Source organism: Clupea harengus, chromosome 7 (genome assembly GCF_900700415.2).
Source record: "Clupea harengus chromosome 7, Ch_v2.0.2, whole genome shotgun sequence".
Lineage (NCBI taxonomy): Eukaryota > Metazoa > Chordata > Actinopteri > Clupeiformes > Clupeidae > Clupea > Clupea harengus.
Genome location: NC_045158.1, coordinates 8389167 through 8412820, shown reverse-complemented (window position 1 = coordinate 8412820; position 23654 = coordinate 8389167). Strand labels below are relative to the sequence as shown.

The window sequence follows — 23654 nt, the reverse complement described above, 5'->3', positions numbered from 1 at the left end:
CATATAAAAAGAGTCCACTTTGAAGAGGCAAACAGTCACTATCGTGCTACAGGAGAACTTGTTTACGAGGCTTGAAAGTAATCAGATTGGATACTCATCCTTCTGAAAGCATGCGTTATGCACTCAAATCGAGTCCAGCGCATAAATCTGTGTAATTTATTTGGTGCAGTATCAACCATACCTGGTCTATCGCCCGCTCTGCAGAGAGAGTATACAGATATGGAGAGATCACACTCCAAGTCTCAATGTTAAAATACCCTTTTTTTCAAGGACACAGAGCTCGGGGAGGAATAGGGCTTCCATTTCCCCAAGCACAAGTTTTTTCGTGGGATCTGAATTGCAGACATCCACTCGAAGCATGCCGGAGGGAGCTTAGCATTCAGCCCAGCACTGAAGCACATGGCCTTGGGTTGTCGGTGGGGGCACTGCCTGCCTTCCGGCAATAACTGCAGCTGCATGCTTCAATTTTATTCCTCCCCATCATGCATCAAAGTGCCTCCCAAAGGTGCGCCGCTCCGAGTGCAGACCTCCATTTCATTTCGGCTGGAAGGCCGAGTTGCTCCATCACGCCATCAGCGGCGAGGTCGAGGGTCAAGGCCTCTGGACCTCAGATGCCACTCACCTCGAGGCCGACTGCCCTGAGAGGCCAGGCTCAGACCTCACACTCGCTAACTCACTGCCCTCTACAGCTACTGTTACAACCACAACCGTTCGACTGCTTATGATTCTTTCAATGATTCTGCCATAAGTGCAGTACTATTCTAGGGCCGTTCTATTACAGTTATAAATTCAATGACGAGAAAAAGGTTTTAAACATTCAATTTTTTTTGTACTAGTTTATTCTAAAAGATGCCTCAGGGAATTTTGTACCAAACTATCTTCAGCTATACAGTATATGCCAAAAATGGGAATATTTGAGAACAATATATAATGTGTTTTAAATCCCAATGGCCTCTTTACTGTAGAAATAAAGGTTCACTAACTGTGAAAGTTATAGAAAGTCCTCTAACAAGCTCTCAGGTGGCATGGTGGTTGCTTTATACTGACAAGATGGGGCTCCTTTTTCCATCAAGTAGTATTTACGATCGGGGTATGGTACAATGAAGACAGATCATGGAAATATTTCAGAACACATCTAAGGTCATCGCTTCAGAGCCTCCTCTTGCTAAGCGCCCAGTATGGTATGCACATGGGAGTAAAATGAAAATAGATTATTGTTGTTTTAGCCTTTCTATTTCTTTCATACACCTCAAAACTCAAGCCAGCTGGTTAAATTTACCCTACGCAGATGTGTCCGGCGGATTCATTGTTCTTCACTCAACGTGCTCCTCTTTGAAGAGGTCCAACGAGGCTCCTGCTCTGCTTGAGGCCTGGGCGATGTCCAAAACCCAGGCGGTGAGTGCTGACTACAAACGCAACTCTCCACAGCAAATAGCGGTACCCTGAAACTGCGGCCACAGCCAGGGCCAAACATGAGTAATACTTGGGGGTTCTGAAATCATTTCCACTTGGACCGAGCGTGAACCTGGCTAAAATTAAAGTCAGACAGCAGACGGTGTGCAGCTTGGACTAAACTATGTCTGGTGGGCAGCAGCTCCCCCAACAGGTCCTGGGCCCTTTCCTTCTCAAACCTTTACAGACTTCTTTCATTACAATGGCCAAGCAGCAATACTCTATTGTTTAGGGTTAGGTTCTGCTGTAAATATCAACTGACATACACGTTTGTACCTCATTGTCTATGAAGAAGTGATTGCTTTCTTACACTGGCCTGTGCCAGATCTTCCGGTTGTCCCATGAGTGTCCCAGCTGTTGCCGTGAATGTTTACTTCATCTCCATGTCTTGGTAGCCCCTCCACACATATACTAGCAAGGACCTTGTGATATAACCCACTCTCTTTTTTTCAATCCACCGGCTTGTGTCCAGATGTTCTACACATCTTCCCATTTGTGATCTTGTCATTCCAGTTGATGCCAGAGACACATGTGAGATATGTACGTGCCAAGACCTACAGCTATTGTGTAGGTGACACTGAAGTGCTTGACAAAGAGGAGACAAAATTGGTGGTGTATTTTACTGCCAGGAAGAAAAAAACAAAGATAGAGAAGATTTTTTTTCTCTATCATCATGTAATTTCCTAGGACAGATATGAAAGAGGTTATTTTAATAAAGACAGCTAAAATACTCTTTGCAGGCTGGAATAAAAGAAGGCATTAGGCAGGGGAAACAGGCAGAGGAGGAGGGGGGATGACGGTCTCAGCTCTGACAGTAGAGCAGCCCTTGTAAAGACTTTGCTTTATCTCTCAACAATCACCCTAATTATGTTCATTCGCGGGTTCCAATTAATTCTCTATTGTCAGCTAGCAGCTAAGTGTTTCTCCCACAACTGGAGGAATCCGCAATTAACTGAGCCAAATTTATTTAGTGACACTTCTCGGCTTTTTGACTCCCTCCAATTATCGCTAATCAATTCTGGGGAGAGCTGCGGGTTGCCAGACAGGTCACTGTAATTTGTACAGGGAGCAACAACAAACCCCTCAGAGGCCTCCAAAGGGCCACGCACGCGTCACGCAAGATGCCAGTCTGTCAAAGCACCCGCCGTGGCAGGACCGGGACCCTGCTGAGTGGCATGGCACTGCCCACTCCTGTTACACTCGACGGTAATTGAAAAGACGCGCTCGCATGCAAACGTCACTCCCGAGCAACAAGGGTTTTGTCAAAACACAGACCCCGGAGACTCGGCTCAACAGGTTCAGGCACTAATCTGGCGAGTTATGCCTTGAACGCCACCTCTCCCGCAGTAATGACTGTAAAATGAACAGCCAAGCGGGATTATGTGTCTTCTCGGGACAGACTCCCTGCAAAGCCAGTGGAGCGGAATAATTAGGTGAGAGGACGGGTGCTGGTGTGTTCTGTTGCTATGTAAGGGTCAGTTCACATGGCGAGATCTGAAGCGGGCATAAGTTTAACCGGAGACGAGAAAGGGGATTGGACGATGCATGCAGAAAAAGCAGATGCCAGGCAATACAAACCAGCCTACATAACAATTGAGGAAAGAGCCGATTTGAGAAAACAAATAAGTGAACCATGACCGGTATTATTCCATTTTCATCTATTTGAATGTACCCTGCCAATGGTGGAAACCCTGTATTAAATAAAATCATGTAAAAAAAGCACGGAAACAGCACAGCACTTCCAATGGTCTATATCAGTCCGATATGACACACTCCAAACAACCCAATAAGCTACTGGACCACCAACCAAATCAATACCACCCAGTCTTTCAAGATCAAACCAGCCAATCACTGCCAGATATAATTGAGAAACCGTCAATATCTTGAGACACATACAGGGCTGTCACTGATTCTAATGGCACACCTCCAGACTACCACACAACCAAATAACTGGAAAAATACTAATACCTGTCTGCCATCGCTGGCCGAGCCTCCTAAAAAAGACCTAAATACTGATGATGCTTTATTTAATTTCACATGTGCTGTAGTGTAGTGTATCATAGACCACAAGATGACTATATGCTAACAGCACATTAGCACAGTTCATCAAGCGGACATCTGCAGACGATGTGCAGTGGATAGCCTTTTCCGCATGTTTACATGCTGAGCTCACGCTGTTGTACACCTTCAGCTCGTCTGCTGTTTTTACAGTAAGTACGGGTGGAGATAAAAGGGGCCTCCACAGGCAGGCGGGGATGCTGAGAGCACAGGGCCAGCCCACTGACCGGAATAACCACGTTACAAACCGGCCGTCAAAGGCACTAACATTTAATGCCTCCCTGTCAAGACGGAGAGCTTTGGTTATGGCGCATGGCTGCTCAGTGACGTGTGCTCGCAGACACGCTGCCAAAGAGAGAGAGTTGGGGGCAAGCGATGCCAACTAGCACATGGACTTGGCTGGGTGCATTCTGGTTTTGTGAATTTCAGAAATGAGTAGCAATTGAAGGCTGCTCACATTTAAAAAGTATTTCAGCAAACATTTGCCTAGCAATGGCTATATATTAGCATAAAGATTAACAACTAAAATATGGAGGTTTCAATTTAATAATACGTAGATAGGACTGTGCTAAGACCAGGTCAAAAACAACTAGCAAAAGCATTTTACAAATATTCAAGTTCAGAAATATGGACAAGTTCAGAGTTATGAAATATGGATTAAAAACAGACTGCTGTTCCCACTGGAAGGGGCTCTAGCTGGAGGTTAGCGGTGCAGAGCCCGATGATGACAGACAGCTGACACAGAAAACATCACCCTGCTCTTTGTTGGGTATGAACACACATCAACCTCAGGTGGTCAGACCTAGAAAGCTGCCTGCCCGCCTAAGATGAAACACACTCGCTGGCAGCCATCTTGAAGCTAAGAGAATACACAGGCACTAGTGTGATAATTTGTTTCTTTTTCCATTCCATTCGGTGCTGAGGCACTAAAAATAGTCTCTCGCTCACTCTCCCCCTCTCTCTCTCCGACAGCTCTTTGGCCTAATCCTCCTGTGCATAGTATTGCTTTCAGTATGACAGCATTTTAACCGTGGCCCACACTAACACTGGGCAGACACCGTCACCCTGGGATGCTTTTCGCTTAAAACAAGCGCTGGGAGTGCATTAACATTTCAAGGTATTATTTCAAACAGGGGAAATTGCCGTTGAATATTTCATGCCTTTGGGTAGGAGGCATATTTAGGCTTCCTGGAGCAGACGAAGGTCTTGCTGGGCTTCCGCCACGAGCTTTTATGTACCCATGGAGAGGAAAGAGCTAAGAGAGAGTGCTGCTCTCTGGTGACTTTGGTGCTCTCCTTGGGAGCGCCGCTGTTGACCACTTGATCAAAATGCCATTTGCAGAGCCAATTACCTCCCAGACACAAGCTCATTACTTAAGAGGCAGGTGTTATTTCTCAAGGTAATTATATTCATCCCACATCACCTCTATCTGAGATGCAATTTTAATTTTTTTTTCTTGCGGAACCTTCTACAATCTTGTCATTCTTGCGGATTTATGGCGTGCCTGGAACACATCTGACAGTGGCACATCCTCAGTGCTAACGCTTGTGTTTTTTCTGCACACAGCAAAAGAAGGTCAGTTCCCAGTGTGCCAGCAACTGACAAAACAACTTAGCAGTGACAAACACCCTAATACGCCAGTGAGGAGAGAGCCAGTGAAACATGACAAAGGACTCATTGAGAGGCTCTTGGCAAAAGCCGACCCTATTCACACACACAAACACACACACATATACACACACATATACACACACACACACCAACAGCACAACTGTAGCCCAAAGCCTAGGATATAATATGAAACACAAAACCCTTCCTATGAAAAATCTACAAAATCTTGACTACTCTAGCTCATGTACCCAAGCACTGTAACCAAGTGAATTATGAGCAGGCGATGCATGCTTAATGTGAGAAATGAAGAACCATAATGTGCTTTTTTCCCCCTCCGTGCCCAGAGAGCTGGCAGAGGCAGCGGCACACATCCCCATGCTTGTAGCCACACACGCAGACTCTTGTTCCAATGCTAATCTGCTTAGGGGCTGCCTGGTGGCTCGTCCGCCTGCTTTTATTGGATTGGACCGCACCGTGGGCACCCACTCAGCCTGGGCCCACCCCCCTCCACACCCAGAGGAGAACACCCTTGCAGGCCTCCAGCCGCCCCCCCCTCCCACCCACCCAATCCCACCCTGGCCTGGGGGTCTCCGGCAAGAGCCCTCCCCCATCTGGATCCTGTCCCACAGGGCCGCAAAGGCGGGACGGACGCTGTCTCTTCAGCGGACCTCCGAGGCATTGCAACTATTGTCTGCTCGGCTACATTCTCACCTCCCCCTTTTTTTTGTCTTGCAAATGGGAGATCCCATAATGCTTTACATAACGTGCTTCTGATTGGGCGCAGGAGGACTGGACAGGAATCCTGCCATTGTGCGCGACTCTGCAACATTAAAGGGACATAAATTATCCTAGGGCCTCCACATTTGTTTGCCCGCATCGTAAAACTGCCAGCAGACCGGGGATGGAAAAACGGAAGCAAAACACACTCAGGCACTGATGTGGGCTCAAGGTAAAGGAACTCTATGGTGTGAGCATGGAGGAGAACCACGAAGCTCAACACTCAACACTTAACATGGTTTTCTTTTTTCTAACCAGGGCTGTTCAAACACAGGCGTCATTACAGTCCTATCTATTCGAATTACAAATTCGGTGATTTCTCTGTGCGGCGCACGTCACCTGAGAGAAACAGTCTTTGAAGAGCAGCAGTCATTTCCCTGTAATGAGGTAATAAAAAGCTGTGCGGATATCAAAAACAATATCAACCACACAGAGCCTTGTCAAGACCCGAGACACATTTCATTATCTGCACTTCTGAGGTGGTTTCATGGAACCATCACATTAAGAATTCATTACACCGCACAACAGGAAACAGGACAGAAAAAACACACCCATAGAACATCGACTGCCCTGGTGTTTGATACTATTCCACTGATATGAGTTATCATTGACTCTATAAGTGGAAGTGGGCTTGAGACAGAAAGCCACCACGCAAAATCTTTCAAATTGGAACAGTGACCCCCAGTGGATAGACAGCTGATACGTGGACAGTAAAGGGTTAACATTTCCTAACAGCTGAAGACCATCCCCCCACACCACCTGCACCGTCATTCTCATGCAGCAGGGGGCACTGTTGCTCCATGCACCAACCAGGCATCTGCGAGGGTGATGAGACAACACAGAGAGGCTCTGCCACTGATAAGATCACATCTGTTTCAGTGACACAACTAATCCGATTTAATACATATGAGTTTATGTGCAGCTTTACTGGCCCTTAGACACAGGCACTGAAAACAAGCCAAGATATTGGACATCCCATTAAGTTCATTGCCCTTAATGTCCCCATTTGCGTCACAGGGGAAAAAATAAATAGAAAATCCCTTCACTTCAACATGCGGCTGCAAATGCAGCAGAAGTGACGCCACGTCATTGTGTACCATTGTGACAGGTCCACACACTGTTGCCACTACATCTCACTGTAGGCGCTGTCGTCATTCAGCAGGCATGATAGAACTTAATGATATGATGCAAAGTGCTGTGTCAGAGCACAGAAACAGCAGCCAGCGACACCGACACCGACGAGACATCAACACATGCGACAGTTCAAAACAGGGTAATTGCTACAGAGTAAAGCACACATTATATACTCATCAGCCCTAATGCAGAAGTCAACAGGATTGATGCATCATATCACTGTGGTGCCAGCAGCCAACAGAGACTGTGCTCAGCTCGGCGCTTGTGTGGGCCTCGGACTCTGGCTGTGAAAGAGCCAGCCTGTTGTTTCAGCCACTAAGTGGGCTTGTCAAAATAGACAAGAGCGTGACAAAAGGAGAGAGCTCGGGACGGTCACCGAGGGCTCGTCTTTCAAAAAAAAAGAAAAGAGAGAGACAGAAACAGACCCTGCCCCTCTTCTAGGCCTGTGTTATACGGTTACTCTGCCGATGCCGACGGTTGCCAGCGGTGCAAAGGGTCCCAGAAACCCAATCCGAGGAGCACTGAGCGACGGTGACGCAGAGCCAACACACCCCTTTTCTCTCTCAGGATTCACAAAAGCTCCACAATGCTTGGTGGGGAAAGTGAGAACGCCGTTTCGAATGGCCTATTTTCTACCACTTTGTAGCGCATTACCGAGACAAACTGCTGCAGTGACTGAGCTTCATACACACACACTTCTCCACACAGGGTCAAAGGTGATCCCACATGTATCCTGTTTTCCATTCCATACTGACGTTTGCTTGCGCAGGGCTTAAAAGAAGGCTATGGCTTTAGCCATATGGAAGTGCTTGGAACGAGGGCTGTCAAAGTGATCTATGAAAGCATGCAGAGATTATGAAGGTTCTTGAAGATTCTAGACAACAGTTGTTTAAAACAATTACATTGTACGTAGCTGTAGAAAACTCTCAACTACTGTGTATTAATTAAATTCACATCAAAGACACTGGAGTCTTTGACAAACTGAAATATCAGGATATGACCGAAGCTAATACAAATTCCTGAGAAGTTATAGCTTTTGTATCTTATCACACAGCTGACGATGCCCAAGTCTTTGAAAGAGAAGATATCCATTTTAAAATAAAACTCCAAAAAAGATTGGTCTCCTCTATGTAGCCGGCTCTCCACAAACCCTATTAATGATTCTGGTGTTGCATAAGGGCATGTCTTTGTGACCTGGCTAATTCAATGTTCCCACTCTTAATTACAGGCGAGTGAGAGGTTAAAAAAAGACTGGCTGAGGCTGTCAGGGGGTGGGCTGGTGACCAGACAGCCCTGTCTCGCCCCGGCCAAAAGCCTTACATGCTGGGGAATTAATCATGACTTACAGCGCCATGCAATATTCACCTGACTAAGCTGCAAAGGCCAGGCTTGGCCAAGAGACTTGAAATGAGCCACTGATTCGATTTAGACTGACTGTGTGCGTGTGCGTGTGCGTGTGCGTGTGCGCGTGCGTGTGTGTGTGTGTGTATGTGATGTATGTGTGTGTGTGTTTGTGTGTGTATGTGTGTGTGTGTGTGTGTGTGTGTGTGTGTGTGTGTGTGTGTGTGTGTGTATGCGTGCATGTGTGAGTGCGCTTCTTGATAAAAAAAGTATGTTTGCATGTATGCACTTGTAAAAATGTCTGAGTCAGGCATGTGTCCGGAAGTGCAGGTGTCTATGCATACATGTGTGTGTGTGCATCTGCATGCACATTTGTGAGCACATAGTCAAAAAGCATCTGCATGCATGTGTGTGTGTGTGTGTGTGTGAGTGTGTGTGTCTACATTCCTTGTATATGTGTGCATGTATGTGCACGCGTGTGTGTGTGTGTGTGTGTGTGTGTGTGTGTGTGTGTGTGTGTGTGTGTGTGCGTGTGCGTGTGCGTGTCCACACACTTTCCCTGTGCATTTGTGCTGAGCCTGAGGAAGAGAGCGGTGTGAGTGTGAGTGTGAGTGTGACTGTGAGTGTGAGTGTGAGTGTGAGTGCGGGAGGCTCCAGAGGCTGCCCTGGGGATCGGTGTATTAATGGAGCTGTAAACTGGGCGGGTCAGCAGAGGCCCGGCTTCAGAGCTCAGCAGCTGGGCCAGACCCAGATGCCTCTCTCTCTCTCTCCCTCTCCCCTTATCCCTCTTCCCCTACCATCCCCTCCCTCCCTCCCAACCTCTCTCTCTCTCCCTCTCTCTGTCTCTCCACTCTCCTCTCCACGGTGCTGCATCATTTGCAATTTAAACACCCACCCAATATTTTTCTTTCTGCCCTTTTTTCTTTCCCCCTGCAGACACAGCTCCAGTGGCGAACTCCTGGCGTCCGTGGACAAACAAAGCAAGCCACACTTATCCTGCTGGAGCCGTCAAGAGCACTCAATTTCACTGCAAAGCGATTGGCGAAGGCCTCCCAACGCAGCACTGTGCATGGCTGTAATTTAAAATCAGGGCGTGTGAGGTTAAAATGCTAAAGCCAGTGAAGACACGCATATATCTGTAGATCCAAATCAGTACCAAAGTGAGGAGTGGTTTGCATGACTTTTTTCTAATCACACCTGGTCTAACTTTCTTGCACACTGTAGGTCATTAAATGTAGCTGTATCTTTTTTGACACCAGTTTTGGACTATCATTTTCATAACAAAGCTCAGGTTAATAATTTGTCAACCAGCCTAGCTCTATGGAGATATGTCTGTTTGGGTGTTTGATATGTCTGTTTGGGTGTGTGTTTGCAAGTGAACTGGGACTTGTAAACAACAATCAACGAACAATCCTGCAATCAAACTCCTGCAAGTCAGAGGCAGTGACAAGACATCCAAACTGAGCTCTTGAAATGTGTGTGTTCTTTGTTGGAACAAAACGATCACTCATGTTATCCTAAACAACATGGAGACCACCAGCAGCCAAAACGTGTGGAGCTTAATTAGAGCTCGTAACATACAGCTTGTGGTCTGTCTTACTCAATTCATCAACACATACAGTAAACATACCTGTTGACAGTACACCACCTATCGGGTTTTCAGACTTTTCGAAAAATGTAACTGCACGTACATTTTTAACATAGAAGGATGGCATTACAATGCTACACTCTAAAACAGGAGTCTACCAGAGGCCTGATTAGAGCTGCACTGAGCTAGACCGCTGTCTCTCTGTGGTCGAGCCCACACAGAATTACGACCTTCCCTCTGGAACGAGCCACGGCTGCATGCATAAAAGGAGCAAATGGTGAGTAAATCTCTCCATTTAGGCATCAAACCACTCTATCAGGCGGGGGATGAAAGCACAGGCCAGAGCGATCAATAATAGTCACAATGCCGCTTGTTTAGTATACAGCGCCCACACTGTGACAAACAATCAGTCAGTACCTCATTTGCATTCATGTAGCGTATGTGGAACGACTCTGACGTCGATTGCAGCCTTTAGTCCGTACGTTATGTGCGCACATGTGCTGCCTCGTAGACACAGAACACACTCAGAGGTAGAGACAGCTCTTCCTTTCGCACCTCTGAAGAGGATCGACAGCAGATAACCAAAGCCACAGCCTTATCTCGCGCTTACATCGCTCTTATCTCCGATCTGCCACTGCTAAGCATAGCGATTTGGGAGGTTATTTCAGTGTTATTTTTTCTCTTCAACTTTGACTTGGACAGGGAGTGAACTCTGTCCGCTAGGTCGAGAAACAGAGATTATCAAAGCTAATCTGACTCCCATAGCTGCTAAGTGCCCCCAAGCACACACATACAGCAGCAGTATCAGCCTAGAAACTCCCCAAAGGTAGGCACAGCAAACAGACGCAGATGGACTCAGTGCTGTGGTTAGGTCTTTACAAAAGCCCATGAGGTGTGACAGATTCACAAATTCTGATGGCCTACTATTATATTCTCCTTGAATACAAATGGCTCTTCTAAACAAAGTGAAAGGGAAACATTGAAATTGTTGGAAATCTTTATGAAAGGCAAAAAAAAACATGTGTTCAGGACTGTCGTGGAACATGCGGTTCAAGGTTGCTTGTTTGTTTTCTGTTTTCTGTTTTCTGATATCTGTTCTCCAAAGCTCATTAATTCCAATGTTCCAATCCGCCCCGAGGTCTACCACTGAACCACCTTACGATAAAAAGAACGAAGAGGATAAACTACACAGACGTTGCATGACACCACACATTCCTGTGATGATAAAAAAAAAACATGGAGGGGCAACAGAAAAAGGGCTATACAGTACTGGCTCCGGGAAGAAAAAATATGTTTTTGACAGGCACACTGGAGCGGAGAGATGCAGGGAGGTTGTGAACCTGGGGCCTCGCGTGAGGCAGCAGCCCCCGAGTCTGTGACTCCCCAGGGCAGTAATTGGATCCAGTCAGTAAGCCCCCCCGCTGAGACACCGCCGTGGGTCTGCCATGCCACGCATCACCTCCACACACACACACACACACACACACACACACACACACACACACACACACACACACACACACAGACACAGACACAGACACACACAGACACACACACACACACACACACACACACACACACACACACACACACACACACACAGACACACACAGACACACACACACACACACACACACCACTCTCCAGCGACACACTCCCTCACACGCCACAGGGGAAGAGAAACAGGCCATGGCGGCTGCTCTGCTGAGCTGACAGCCTCTGAGTCCTGATGCATGGAGAAAGGTGGATGTGAGTGAGTGTCAGTGTGTGTGTGTGTGTGGGAGGGGGTGGCACATGTTTCTCTCACAGGAAGAGAGGAGTGTGTGTGTGTGTGGTGGGGGGGGGGGGGGGGGGGGGGGAGCTCGGCTAAAGAACAGCTCAGACCAAGTGCACTGATGCTCAGTCTCCTCGACAAGGACACAGAGACATGCGGGACAAAAATGGAGTGCCTTGTTCCCTGATAAGTATGCCAGCACTACGCTCTTTAGCGGTTAGCCAAACTAATTTAGAACGTAGTTAAAACATGCTCTCACTGCTGCTGCAGTCTTTGCAGTGTCAATCAAAGCCATAACCTTAGCATTAATAATGCCCCACTACACACCAGCTGTGCTACAAGCACACACAAATAGTACACTCAGGGCTCGTCACCTTAATTGCACTCAGGAACCTTAAAAGGCCTGCTTAGGAGTCTGTGAGGAAGCCTTTAGGCTATTGGTTCAATAGCATCTTTAAAGCTTAAGGAATACTTTTGGCTCCGACAAACTCTTGTTACTCTTTAAATACAAAGGATTCTATGTTTTCAGTAGTATAAAAAGCACTCCTCACTTTTGAAAACTACTGTACTATTGATGTTAATAGCAAAAATGGTTCCATAATGGGTCCAAAATGATATGTTCATATGACGGTTTTAAGCAGAGCCTATAAGGTTTCTTTAATAAGGCTAAGCAGAAAATAACCTTGGAGGTAAGGTATTATAAACTCCTCTTTGACATTGAGCATCCCCCCACATGGTGTTAGAACTTGGGAACCGAGTGACCTTCACATCTCGGGGCTGACATCATCCCTTCACCTGCAGCTGGTTTCTCACAGGCTGTCTCTTGTCATCCTTTGTGTTGTCACCTCAGAGCATTAAGCTGCTTCGCAGCACACTGAAGTGGCTGCCTGTGTGAGGCGTGATCAAGCCTATCAGGATTCTCTCTCTCTCTCTCCATCTCTCTCCATCTCTCTCCTTCTCTCTCTTTCTCCCTCTCATGGGCTCACACTCTCTCTCTCCATCTCTCTCTTTCTCTCTCTCGTGGGCTCACACTCTCTCTCTCTCTCTCTCTCTCTCTCTCTCTCTCTCTGTCTTCATCTCTCTCTTTCTCTCTCTCATGGGTCCACACTCACTCTCTCTCTCTCTCTCTCTCCCACATCACAGCACCTAGGAAATCTCCACACGCGTGTAAAAGCCTCTCTCACATCCAGATGGCTGCTTTGTGGAGCTCTTCCCCCCCACTGAAATTATGACGATGCGCGCAAGAGAATTTTTTTCCCTCGCACTCCCCCTCCTTCGTCTTTTTATCTGGGAAGAAACTAACTTGCCAGTGGGAAAGTGGTATGCTGATAAACACCCACACAGCCTATAATATCCTGGGTTTACACTGCTGCCAAGGACATTTCAGCGACAGATAAAACACAAAAAGCTCTCATCAGGCCTCCGATTCCATCTGGATGATGGTGCTTTATATGCATTGGATTCCAGTGGAGGGGGCGCTTTCGGGGAGGAACTGATAAGATGACTTGGAGAGCGGGTGGACTGGCTGGCTGCGCTGCGCTGCTCTGCACTGGGCTCAGGCGAGGTCTGCACAAGCCGGATGGGTTTATCTAACACAGCCTCCCCTCTGACATGGCTGCCCCCTCTTGAAATGCCACCCTCCTCCAAACAGTTCCCCTCCGTAATACACACACACACACACACACACAATGCAAACCCACACAATGCAAACCCACACAAATTTCCACTCTAACTCACAGAGCAGTGTCCTTAAAGCAAACCCCTAGGTTTTATGCTTAGGTACCTGAAGCATCCTACTGTGAAGACTTACTGGTACAGGGGACCAAACAAACACAAAAAGCACTGGCACGGATAGAGAGTGATACTGCCCTATTATGCCGAGTACGCAACAACAGCAATCACATTTGGATTAGTGGCTGGTCTAATTCGGTGTTGGCTAATGGGCTTACTCCAACAGACATGAGAGATTTTCAGCGGGTGCTTAGCGTTCACTCTGCCTGACAAGCATCGAGCAGTCAATCCCATTATCTGTGCTCACGACATGGCAACGAGGCCTTTAAAAAAGTGTCTAAGGGAGTCGGACCTGACAATAGCCTGACCACAGATGTTCTTCTTCCTCTTATGCATCGGCCAGATGTCACAACATTCAGAAAGCCGTGCGCTCTAATCGCAGGGACAACCTTCGAAGGAGCACGGTTATGCATCTTCGATTTCCGTGTGATGGTTGTAGAGACTCCTCTCCCATGCAAGACAGAGGTAGATGCCCCTATTTTACCTCGAGCATTTACAGCAGGCTTGCTGTTTGGAGTAATAACACAACTTCAGCGGTTGTTAGTTAAACTGTGTCAGCTCCACCAGACAGTGAGGCCTTGAACCTTTTCACCCTGTGTGTGTGAAATAACAAAACACCCAGCGGGACAGAGATGGAAGCGATCGAAAAAAAAGCGGCGCTTACCCGTTTGTTCTTCTTCGAGTACGTCTTCTTCAGCAGTCGCTCCTTGACGCGCTCCTGGTCGCGCTCCAGGCTGGCGGCGTGTTCGTCGAAGACTTTCTCCACCAGGTCGGAGGCAACGCCGTTCTCTTTCTCTTCTCGCTGCCTCTTCACCACGTGCTTCTCCCACCTCTCTTTCCTGTCTGGCATCTTCAAGGAGCCATTCTTCTTCTGAGAAGAGAGAGAGGAGGAAAAAAAAAGAGGAAGTGAGTGAGGGCCGAGAGCCATTAGGAGTACTGTATGTGTGCAGGGATTAAACGGGCGGAGGGGTTAACGACATTCAGTCAAGAGCAAACCTCTGCTGAGGGAGTTCATTCAGAGCAGAAGGCTACAACAAGGTCAATTACTCTCGAGCCATCTTTAATCCTGTCAACAGCCTGTGGCTCAAGTGCTTGTGGCAAAAAAAAAAGAAAAAAGACGCAGCTCGCTGAGTTTCTCCACTTAAGCCGATGACTAAACCTCAGGCAGCAGTGGCCTTCACAAACAGCAGACTCCAGTTTCGCATCTGCACTTGAGATCTGGGCTCGATGAGTCAAGTCTCTACAAGACCTGGGCAGGGTGGTTAACCAAAGCATTGGTAGTGTGTGAGGCTTTCCCACTGAGCAACAAGCTGAGGGCTAATATGCTGCCTACAATCCCGAAGGTGCATGGCACGCTCGACTGAGGGTTGAGTTGCCATCACTCCGAGCGCCAACACAGAGAAGGGGCTGCAGGGCAGGATGGTTGGGTTGACATCTGTTCTCCAACTGCGAACTCATTTTACACCAGTCAGTTTCAGTCACCTCATGCAAGAGGCTCCATCTGAATAATCAAATAATTGGCTTTTGGGGGGGGTGTTAACAAAACAACACCAATATGCTTTAAAAGGTGCATGAGTCTGGGAATTTCCTCTAGGCTTTGCCGCTAAATGAAATGTGCAGCAACAATGTACCAGTAGTGGAAAGACAGAGAAAGAGAGAGAACCTCAACTCGACATGAGGGAGGGGGGCGGCGGGTCTCCTTCTGAGGCCCTTTGGTGGGACATGAAAATTGGTCGTTAGGATGACAAAAGAGCGCTCACCGCTCACTGGGCTGACGTGACTTTGAATGAGGGCTTTAACAACATTACATTGACACCCACTGGTGGCTGGGAGCAGAGCTCTTCAGCTGCATAGACAGCACATTAATCTCTCCCAGGGCCAGGCGGCTGGGGCTGCTTGTCATGCAATTCATTACGGCGGGGGAGACGTCGTTTGAAGTGCCTGAGCGCCAGATAAAGTGCGACAAAATGAAAAACAAAAGGACATGAAACGTGTCGCCAGGTGTCTTCCTCTTCAGATCCGGCAATTGGTGGCAAGCAACATGGCAGCTATCAATATTCATGCTATCTGTTTAAAGACCTCACATTTGCATACCACACACACACACACACACACACACACACACACACACACACACACACACACACACACACACACACACACACACACACACACAGACACACCACCTCCTCTGAGGGATATTAGCAAAAGCATGGGTGGTAAAACACACACTGAATATTTCCTATTGGTCTAACCAGCATCACACTAATAGCCCGAGCAGAAGCACCTTTGAATCCTCTCAACAACAGGTCCATCCCAGTTCAAACACAGCCATAAGAAGAACGCTCACCCCCCGTAACACTGGGCACTTAAAAGAATCATGACACCATCTGGAAAGATTTGGTTTGGTAACACAGGAAAATCAAGGCCATGTGGAGGGGATTATGGGAGGGGAGCAGGAACAGGCCACAGGGCTATGTGCAGAACAAACAGTAAAACCACAGCCTTTTCACCAGAATAATGTCCAGTCACATGCAAGAAAAAAAAGAAGAAGAAGAAGAAGAAGAAGAAGAAGAAGAAGATATAAACAGAGCAGTCACCGTGAGAGAGGGGTTCTGCTGACTGGAGATGGCCACAGAAGCCACTTCACACGCATGGGTGGCAACAGGAGAAACCCACTCTCAACTGGTCTGGCCTGTGCGTGTTGCTATGGTAACGGAAGCGGGGAAGGCTGAGTGGGAGTGGGAGGGGGAGGAGGTGGGTTGGGGAGGGGGGGGGGGGGGGGGGGGGGGGGGGGTTGGTGGTTATGGGGAGGGGAGAACGTGCTTTGTTATGCTTCCAGATTGTACCGGAGGGGGAGGAGAGGAGGAGTTTTTCTTTTTTCTTTTTTTTTTTAAACAAGACAGGGCGAGAGGGGAGAGATGGAGAGACATCTGTAACCGCACAGTCATCCCCAGCTTAACCACCAGCATCTGGTCAAGAGGCATGTCCTGAAATCTGGAGGCAGAGCAGAGCCGAGCAGAGCCCCCGTGGGGAGCCTGAAGCCTTTCAGCAGCGACGACTGCCACTGCTCCAACCCCACGGCCATTTCCAGAGCGCTCCTTTTCACGGAACATGCATAAACCACGAAGGGAAGAGAGATCTTTAACGAGCTGGCACTCAAACGGAGCCCTCGGTGCATGCAAGAGACAGAGAGTCACACAGAGGGACAAAAAAGGGAGAGAAGGGAAAAGTAGGATAGACAATGTGTCAGGGTAAGACAGGGGACAGGGAGAGAGAATGATATTCAGAGAGGGTGAAAGAGAGGAAGAAAGTGAGCAAGACAGAAAGAAAGAGAGAGGAGAGTCTCTTGCCCTGTGGTGACATCACTGTGTTTCCAAAGGCCCGGTTCTTTCCATCCACAGTAATTATTTAAGAGGCTCAAAGAGCTCTGCAGGGGATCGTTTCCTCTACATTAGCAAACAGATACGGAAGGGTCAGAGGGCCATCTTTAAACAATGAAAAATGAGGTGTGCAGGATCTGCACCGGCCTTGTTGTTCCTGTTGTTATTCCCTGCAGGCAATCTTGTCAGGCACCTATCATGCCTTTAGAATGTGTACATTTGATCGCCCATACCATAATGTGGTGTGTATGAGGGTGTGCTGCTTTAAGAAGCCTACAAGCTATTTTACAATGACAATACATTAACAAAAAGTACAAAACATGACAATGACAATTTGTTACTAGCCCTACTTTTCCTCTTTTCCTGGCCATGTACAAGGAGATCGGTTGTGGAATGCCTGTTTATACAGTTGGCATTAGAATTTCTTTGAGTAATCCTAATAAGACTCTTTCAAATATTGATTAGGTTTAGGATTTCTTGTTGCATTTCCCATTCAAACAGTAACCAGGAACTGCAACAGCTTTTTAAATGTACCCCATGCCCATTGTTACGTAAAAAGTCAGTTTTGAGAGCCCGGCTCAATGCAGAGCACTGGGGTGGTAAACCAGGGGTCGTGAGTTCATTTCTCACTGGAGCCTCCAGATCCACACCTGGGGAGGCGTGGGAGATAAAGGACTACTGGACACCTGTCTCTTTCTCTCTCTCGAGCCGGCACTCAGGATACAGACGTTAAATCCCCTAGACACGTCGCCTTTGCGTTATATTGTATGGACTGAAATAAACACGCGTGATTTTTGTAAGAAACCCGTTGTTGTCTGCCTCCAAATGTTATTGTTTCGGTCACGAGCCGGCCGGAACGTAACAATTGGGGACCTCGTCCGGGATAGTGGTGTTTTTGGAGTGCAGACAGTCATAGTCGGTGAGTGAACTAACTGTGTGTCGCTGGGTAAACAGAGCAAACTCCTGTAGGTAGAGCTCTCCAGCTGTGTCGGATGTGACGCTTCCTTCGGAGTGCTGTTTGTTGTTTTCGTTTGTTATTTTTCGCGGTAATTCCGGGTGGGGGTACGCTTCGGGGTTGGAAGTTGACTGTGTCTATGGTCTGCTGCCTTCCCGCGAGTTCAGCGTTTCAAGTTTGCCTCGAGCCTGGTAACCCGCTGAAGACTAGCAAGGCGGAGTTAGTTTATGTACAGCTAGGTAAGGAGGGGAGTAGCTCTAGCCCAGACAAAGTGATTGTTTGCTAGCGACACACAGTGAACTTAACTCACCAGGTTTGTGGTGTTTTTCCCGTTGAGAGAGCATTTATTTGTGTGATTTGTTAGACAAATTACTGTTGTGCTGGGTGCACGTTATAAGTAACGGAGGCTTGTGAGTGAAGCTCCCTTCATCCAGAAGCAGTGTGAGGCTGGGCTACTGTGGTAAGCCAGTTTAACTTAAAGAGACTGTGGCAAGTCTTGGGAAACTGAGATTGCCTAGAGTTTTCCATTGCTGCTGGTAGGTTGTAGTCTCTTGTAGTTGGAGGGGTGGTTTTCATCTATTTTTTTCCTGTTCTGTCTAAACTTTGTTGTAGGCCAGATTGTATTAGTTGTATGTATTTGTGCCTGACAACTGTAAGGTGTAGACAGTGGTTTACATCTTTGTGTGTGTAGTTGCTGCTAACTGTGTCAGTTAATAGATATATTTAGTGTTTCCTCTGATAGCACCTTAGGTAGGCTCAGTTAAACTGACATGGCTTCAGAGGTGAGAGAGATTGCTTATGAGCAGAAAAGGATGAATATAGCATTTGAAATGAAGAAGTTAGAGTTCCAGAGGGAACAAGCTGAGCGCGAACGCGAGGATCGACAGCGCGCGTACGAACGCGAGGAACGACAGCGCGAGTACGAACGTGAGGACCAACAGCGCAAGCGCCAACGTGAAGACCGACAGCGAGAGTACGAATGTGAGGAGCGTGAACACGAACGACAATTTGAATTACAAAAATTCGAATTAGAGTTGGCTGCTAAACGCACTCAGTCCTCGTCTATTGCCCCCTCATTTGACATCTGCAAAAATGTCAGGATGGTGCCACCCTTCTCAGAGCAGGAAGTAGATCAATACTTTCCCTACTTTGAGAGAGTGGCTACCTCTCTGAAGTGGCCCAAAGAGTTCTGGACGCTGCTTTTGCAGAGTGTTTTAGTAGGGAGGGCTCTGGATGTCTATGTGTCTTTGCCCATTGAGCAATCTACATCGTACGAAACTCTGAAGAGTGAAATACTTCGCAGATACGAATTGGTGCCTGAAGCGTATCGCCAACATTTCCGCCATTGTGAAAAGACTGACCGGCACACGTACGTGGAGTTTGCACATCAGAAGAAATATCTGTTTGGTCGTTGGTGTGCCTCACAGAAGGCAGACTCCATGGAGCTACTCAGGGAGTTAATCCTCCTTGAGGACTTTAAGAAGAGTGTTCCTGTTGCTGTGGCTACATATCTGAATGAGCAGAGGGTTGCAACACTGGCTCATGCATCTGTATTGGCAGATGAATTTGTGTTGACCCACCGAGGCATGCAGGATAGATATAGTGGTGATCAGGGTAGGTTCAGAGTTCCAGACAAGGGCAGAGTGACCAGACCTAACCCTGTGTCTAACCCAAGGGGTCATAGGAATTTGCTTGATTTGAACTCCTGTATACTGTGTTTTTACTGTAAAAAGTCAGGGCACAAAATCTCTGAGTGCCATGCACTTAAGAAGAGGAAGTTTAGGTCTGTTGGATTTGAAAAAGCCAAAGAGGATAAGTCTGAGAAGACTAAAATTCAGAAGCTGAAGCTGAAAGAGCTGTCAGTCAAACATGAAGCTACGCTCAAACAAAACGGTGACACCCAACTGCAAGTGAACCGTTTAAAACAAGAAGTTCTTGAGAAAGAGCAACATTATGAGCGAGAGCTAAAGTCATTTAAAATTGAGCGAAAAAAGCTTCTGGGTGAGGCTAGCAAACGGGATGAAGACCTTCAAATCCTATCAAAGCAGCTTGAGGAACAGCTGGGGCATAAGGATAGGGTTCTGAAAGAAAAATCAGACATGTTATATCTTCTCTGGAGCAGCAGTTGGAAAATGCACAAGAAGATTCTGAGGGTCAGATAGAGGAACTGAATGTTGAGCCTAAAGCCCATGATTTCAATAAGGAAAGGCTTAAAAGTGAACTTGAAAGTCTTTCCAAGAGCAAGGTTCACTTGAAGAACCTTTTGATTTGGCTGTTGATGCCAGTGACTGTGTTGGTGCTGTACATCTCCAGTTGGGCTCAGATGGTGTTGAACATCTGGCTCTGGGTTATTCCACTGTGGAGAAGGAGGCACTACCCCTCGTCATGGCAGGGCGGTATTATGAGGTTTATTTGGGTTCTGCCTCTGATTTTGTTACGGTCTACACTGATCACAGTACTCTGGTGTGTATTGACCGGATGAGGAACCCCCATAACAAATTATACGTTGGAGTCTTATATTCCAGCGGTATCCTTTATTAAATTGTGTATGTTGGTGGTGTTGACTACCTCATTGCTGATGCTCTCAGGAGCTTGAATAATTTGCCAAGCAATCTGCTTTCTCTTTGTTCCTCTAGTTTCCTAGGGCCCTGGATGCTGGGGGACTGGAGATTGCGCAGGGTCACAGATGGTCTTTCTTTTTGTGTTCTTAGGTTTCCCAGGGAAACCTTCTATGGAGGGAGGTGTTACGACCCCCTGCACCCCTGCAGACATTGCAGTGGCCATGCATGCCCTGCAGGAAACAGTGGGGACTACGTAACGCCCACGACGGGTTGATTGCCTGATGATCCACACCTGGGGAGGCGTGGGAGATAAAGGACTACTGGACACCTGTCTCTTTCTCTCCCACGTGTCTGCAGGGGTGCAGGGGGTCGTAACACCCATCAACAGTTATCAACTTTATTGGCTGTGTCGCTTACTTGCTACTGAATTCAAGTGAATTCAATGTTGACTGAGAAAGCTATTTCAGTGACAGGTGAAGACTCTACTGTCTAGGTATCTTGGGTACAGTAGCACCACGGGCAATTATGAACTTATGACAATTATGTATGAATTACATCAAAGCTAATATCTTTGTAATATGTAATATCTTTGTAAATCATAACTAGTCATGTAACAATAGCACAAGGAATTGAACTTCTCTTCCCGTGTATAACTAAAATGACATCATAAACAACATGCAGCCAGTCTCTATGTGTATCAGTCAATGGCTCCTCACTCACACTGCTCTTAGCAGTGGTGTTTTGTGGTGGGCTGATTGCCTGCTGCTGTCCTCTCCTAAGGCCTACTGGTAGTCTCCCCGTAACTACAGAGGGCATACCGCATCTTCAACATCCTCCGAGCGTCATGCCAGCACCACCCCCCTAGTGCACACTCCCACCCATATCGCCACCCTCACCTCCCCTCAGCTGGCAGCAACTATGAGAATGGCCCAGCAGCACTCGTTTGATCTGCCTTCAGCTCTCTGCCAGGCGGAAGGAGGCGGCCGCTCGCTCACTCACTCCCTCTCTCCCTCCCCTCTCCCTCTCTCCCTCGCTGGCAGCCCACTTGATTAAACATTTCATCTGCCGCTGTTTCTGTTTGACAGGCAGCCGTCAGCCAAACCTCTTTATGGTGTAAATTATCCTTCGCGGCAGCGGCGGTGAGGCTTTGGCAGAGGGGAGGGGTGGTGGGGGAGGGAGAAGAAAAAAAAAGGAGCGAGAGATTTGTTACGCCATTTGAAAAATATTTAGCTTTCCTCACGAGCGCTCGAGGTGTGGATTTATGTGGGAGCGGCACACTGTTCCTGGGCGAATTTGCGACAGGATAAATCACTGTTAAGTGTCGCGCTTTTAAGTTGTATTGATTTAGAGGGGCATTCGACGCAGCGCAAATCATCTGCAGTGTTCTGGCAGTGCCTAATGGTGCTTTCCGCGACTACATATACACCTTTAATTAAGGCACAGTGAAAAGACACTTCCTCTAACAAGTCCTCATATTGAGACGCTAGCATATGGGCCTGCCATCTATCAAACTAAATTCTCCCACAGCAGTTAACAAGAACATGCTTCAGAACAAAATGAGTTAAGATACTATATGAAAAAATGTGTTTATGTCTTGAAATGTTTTACAGTGATACCACACGGCTTCATTATGTTCCTCTCAGCATTATAGCCATCTTGCACGTCTGTAATCTTATTCCTGAGATGTGGGATGAAAGCAGAAATCAGTGCTCAACCTCTTCGTAGCACACGCCAGCCACAGGCTCCATTCCGACACTTGCATTTTATTCACTGTGAAGAAATTTAACAATATCCGTGTAATATCTCACAAAGTACTGAAACCTCTGCTTTGCCTCCATGTTACTATATATTGTAATCCAATCCAAGGCCTTCTTCATAAAACTGACAAATCAACATGACCAGATGAGCAGTTGTAGTCTGCATGCCTCTGTATTGATTCAAGATATTCTTTTGTGGATGTATTTTTATTTTTACTTTCCTTTTCAAAGTACTATCACACACAGGTCACCCCAGGAGAGTTAGTTGCACTATGGAATACCGTGTTGCAAATTCGATTACTCATTTCTCAGTATCTTGTTGCTGGCCAGGCACACAGCACAGCTCAACACAGAAGGAGGGATTCCTCCTCTTGGAAATATCTTCTCTCTCTCTCTCTCCCTCCTTCTCTCTCTCTCTCTCTCTCCTTCCCTCTCTCCCTCTCTCCCTCCTTCCCTCTCTCTCGCTCCCTCCCTGACTGACTCCTTCTCCCTAAGCTTCCTGGGCGAAGGGGGCGGAGAAAGGGAAGCAGGGGAGGCTGTTCGGAGTCATTTAAAAAACGTCCGCCGACCCCGGCAGCCTGTGCCGGCCTCATTAGGCCCTGGCCCCTGTGAAAGCTCCCCGGGAGTCGCTGAAGTTCTCCACCACCTTCAAAGCGGGACTTCCAACGGTGCCTTGCACTTTTGTTTCCCTTTCGCCTCCTCGCACGCCCACCTCGCCTTTAAGCACAGTGCATTACCAGTTACCTGCATTAATTCTTTTTTTTCTTTTTCTTTTTCTTCCTCCCTCTTCTCCTCTCTGCCTGTCGTTTTTAATGGGCATGAGCATGACACCATCTGGCGGAGGCTCACTCGAGGGAGAGGCTCAGGCTCACTCGAGGGAGAGGCTCAGGGAGCCCGGTGACAATGGGTGGTGCAGAACAACAATCAACCACACTCTAAATCTCTTTAACGGCTATGGCAGGAGCCCAGGAGAGAGAGAGAGAGGGAGAGGGAGAGAGAGAGAGAGAGAGAGAGAGAAGAGGCTGGCTTTCCACACAAGCCCTCTTTACATCTCTGCTGTGATCTGACAGAGAAAGAGAGAGAAAGACAGAGAGGAAGAGAGAGAAAGAGAGGGAGAGAGAGAGAGAGATGGAAAAATCACAAAAGAAAAAAAAAATCACAAAAGAGTGAAAGAAAAAGTGGGTGAAAGAAATAGACTAGAAGTGGAATGGAAAAGAAAGCCAAAGACCAAAGATATTTTAGAAATAAAAGTGAAAGAGAAAAGTAGTCATGGAGTGTAGTTTGGGAGGCATTAGAAAACGGTAGACATGGACCTTACGGTCCCCAAACATCCAGTAATCCCATATGGGTTAGACGGATGACTGAAAGACAGATCAGCAGCTAGGACAGCATGAAGGGGCCTGGGAGGTCTATCACCCCGCCACCCACCCACCCCCAGGCCAGTTCACACTCCTGTATCTGTAACAATGACA

General features: G+C 47.4%; 1 protein-coding gene across 7 annotated transcripts in view; it reads right to left on the bottom strand.

The window, feature by feature from the left end:
• Positions 1-23654, bottom strand: part of fbrsl1 (fibrosin-like 1) — a 232000-nt gene that overhangs the window by 159858 nt on the left and 48488 nt on the right. For all 7 annotated transcript variants that reach the window (XM_031570377.2, XM_031570371.2, XM_031570375.2 and 4 more), the window contains exon 2: positions 14191-14397. In XM_031570377.2, coding sequence (XP_031426237.1) covers positions 14191-14397 — 207 coding nt within the window. The remainder of the gene's footprint in view (positions 1-14190; positions 14398-23654) is intronic.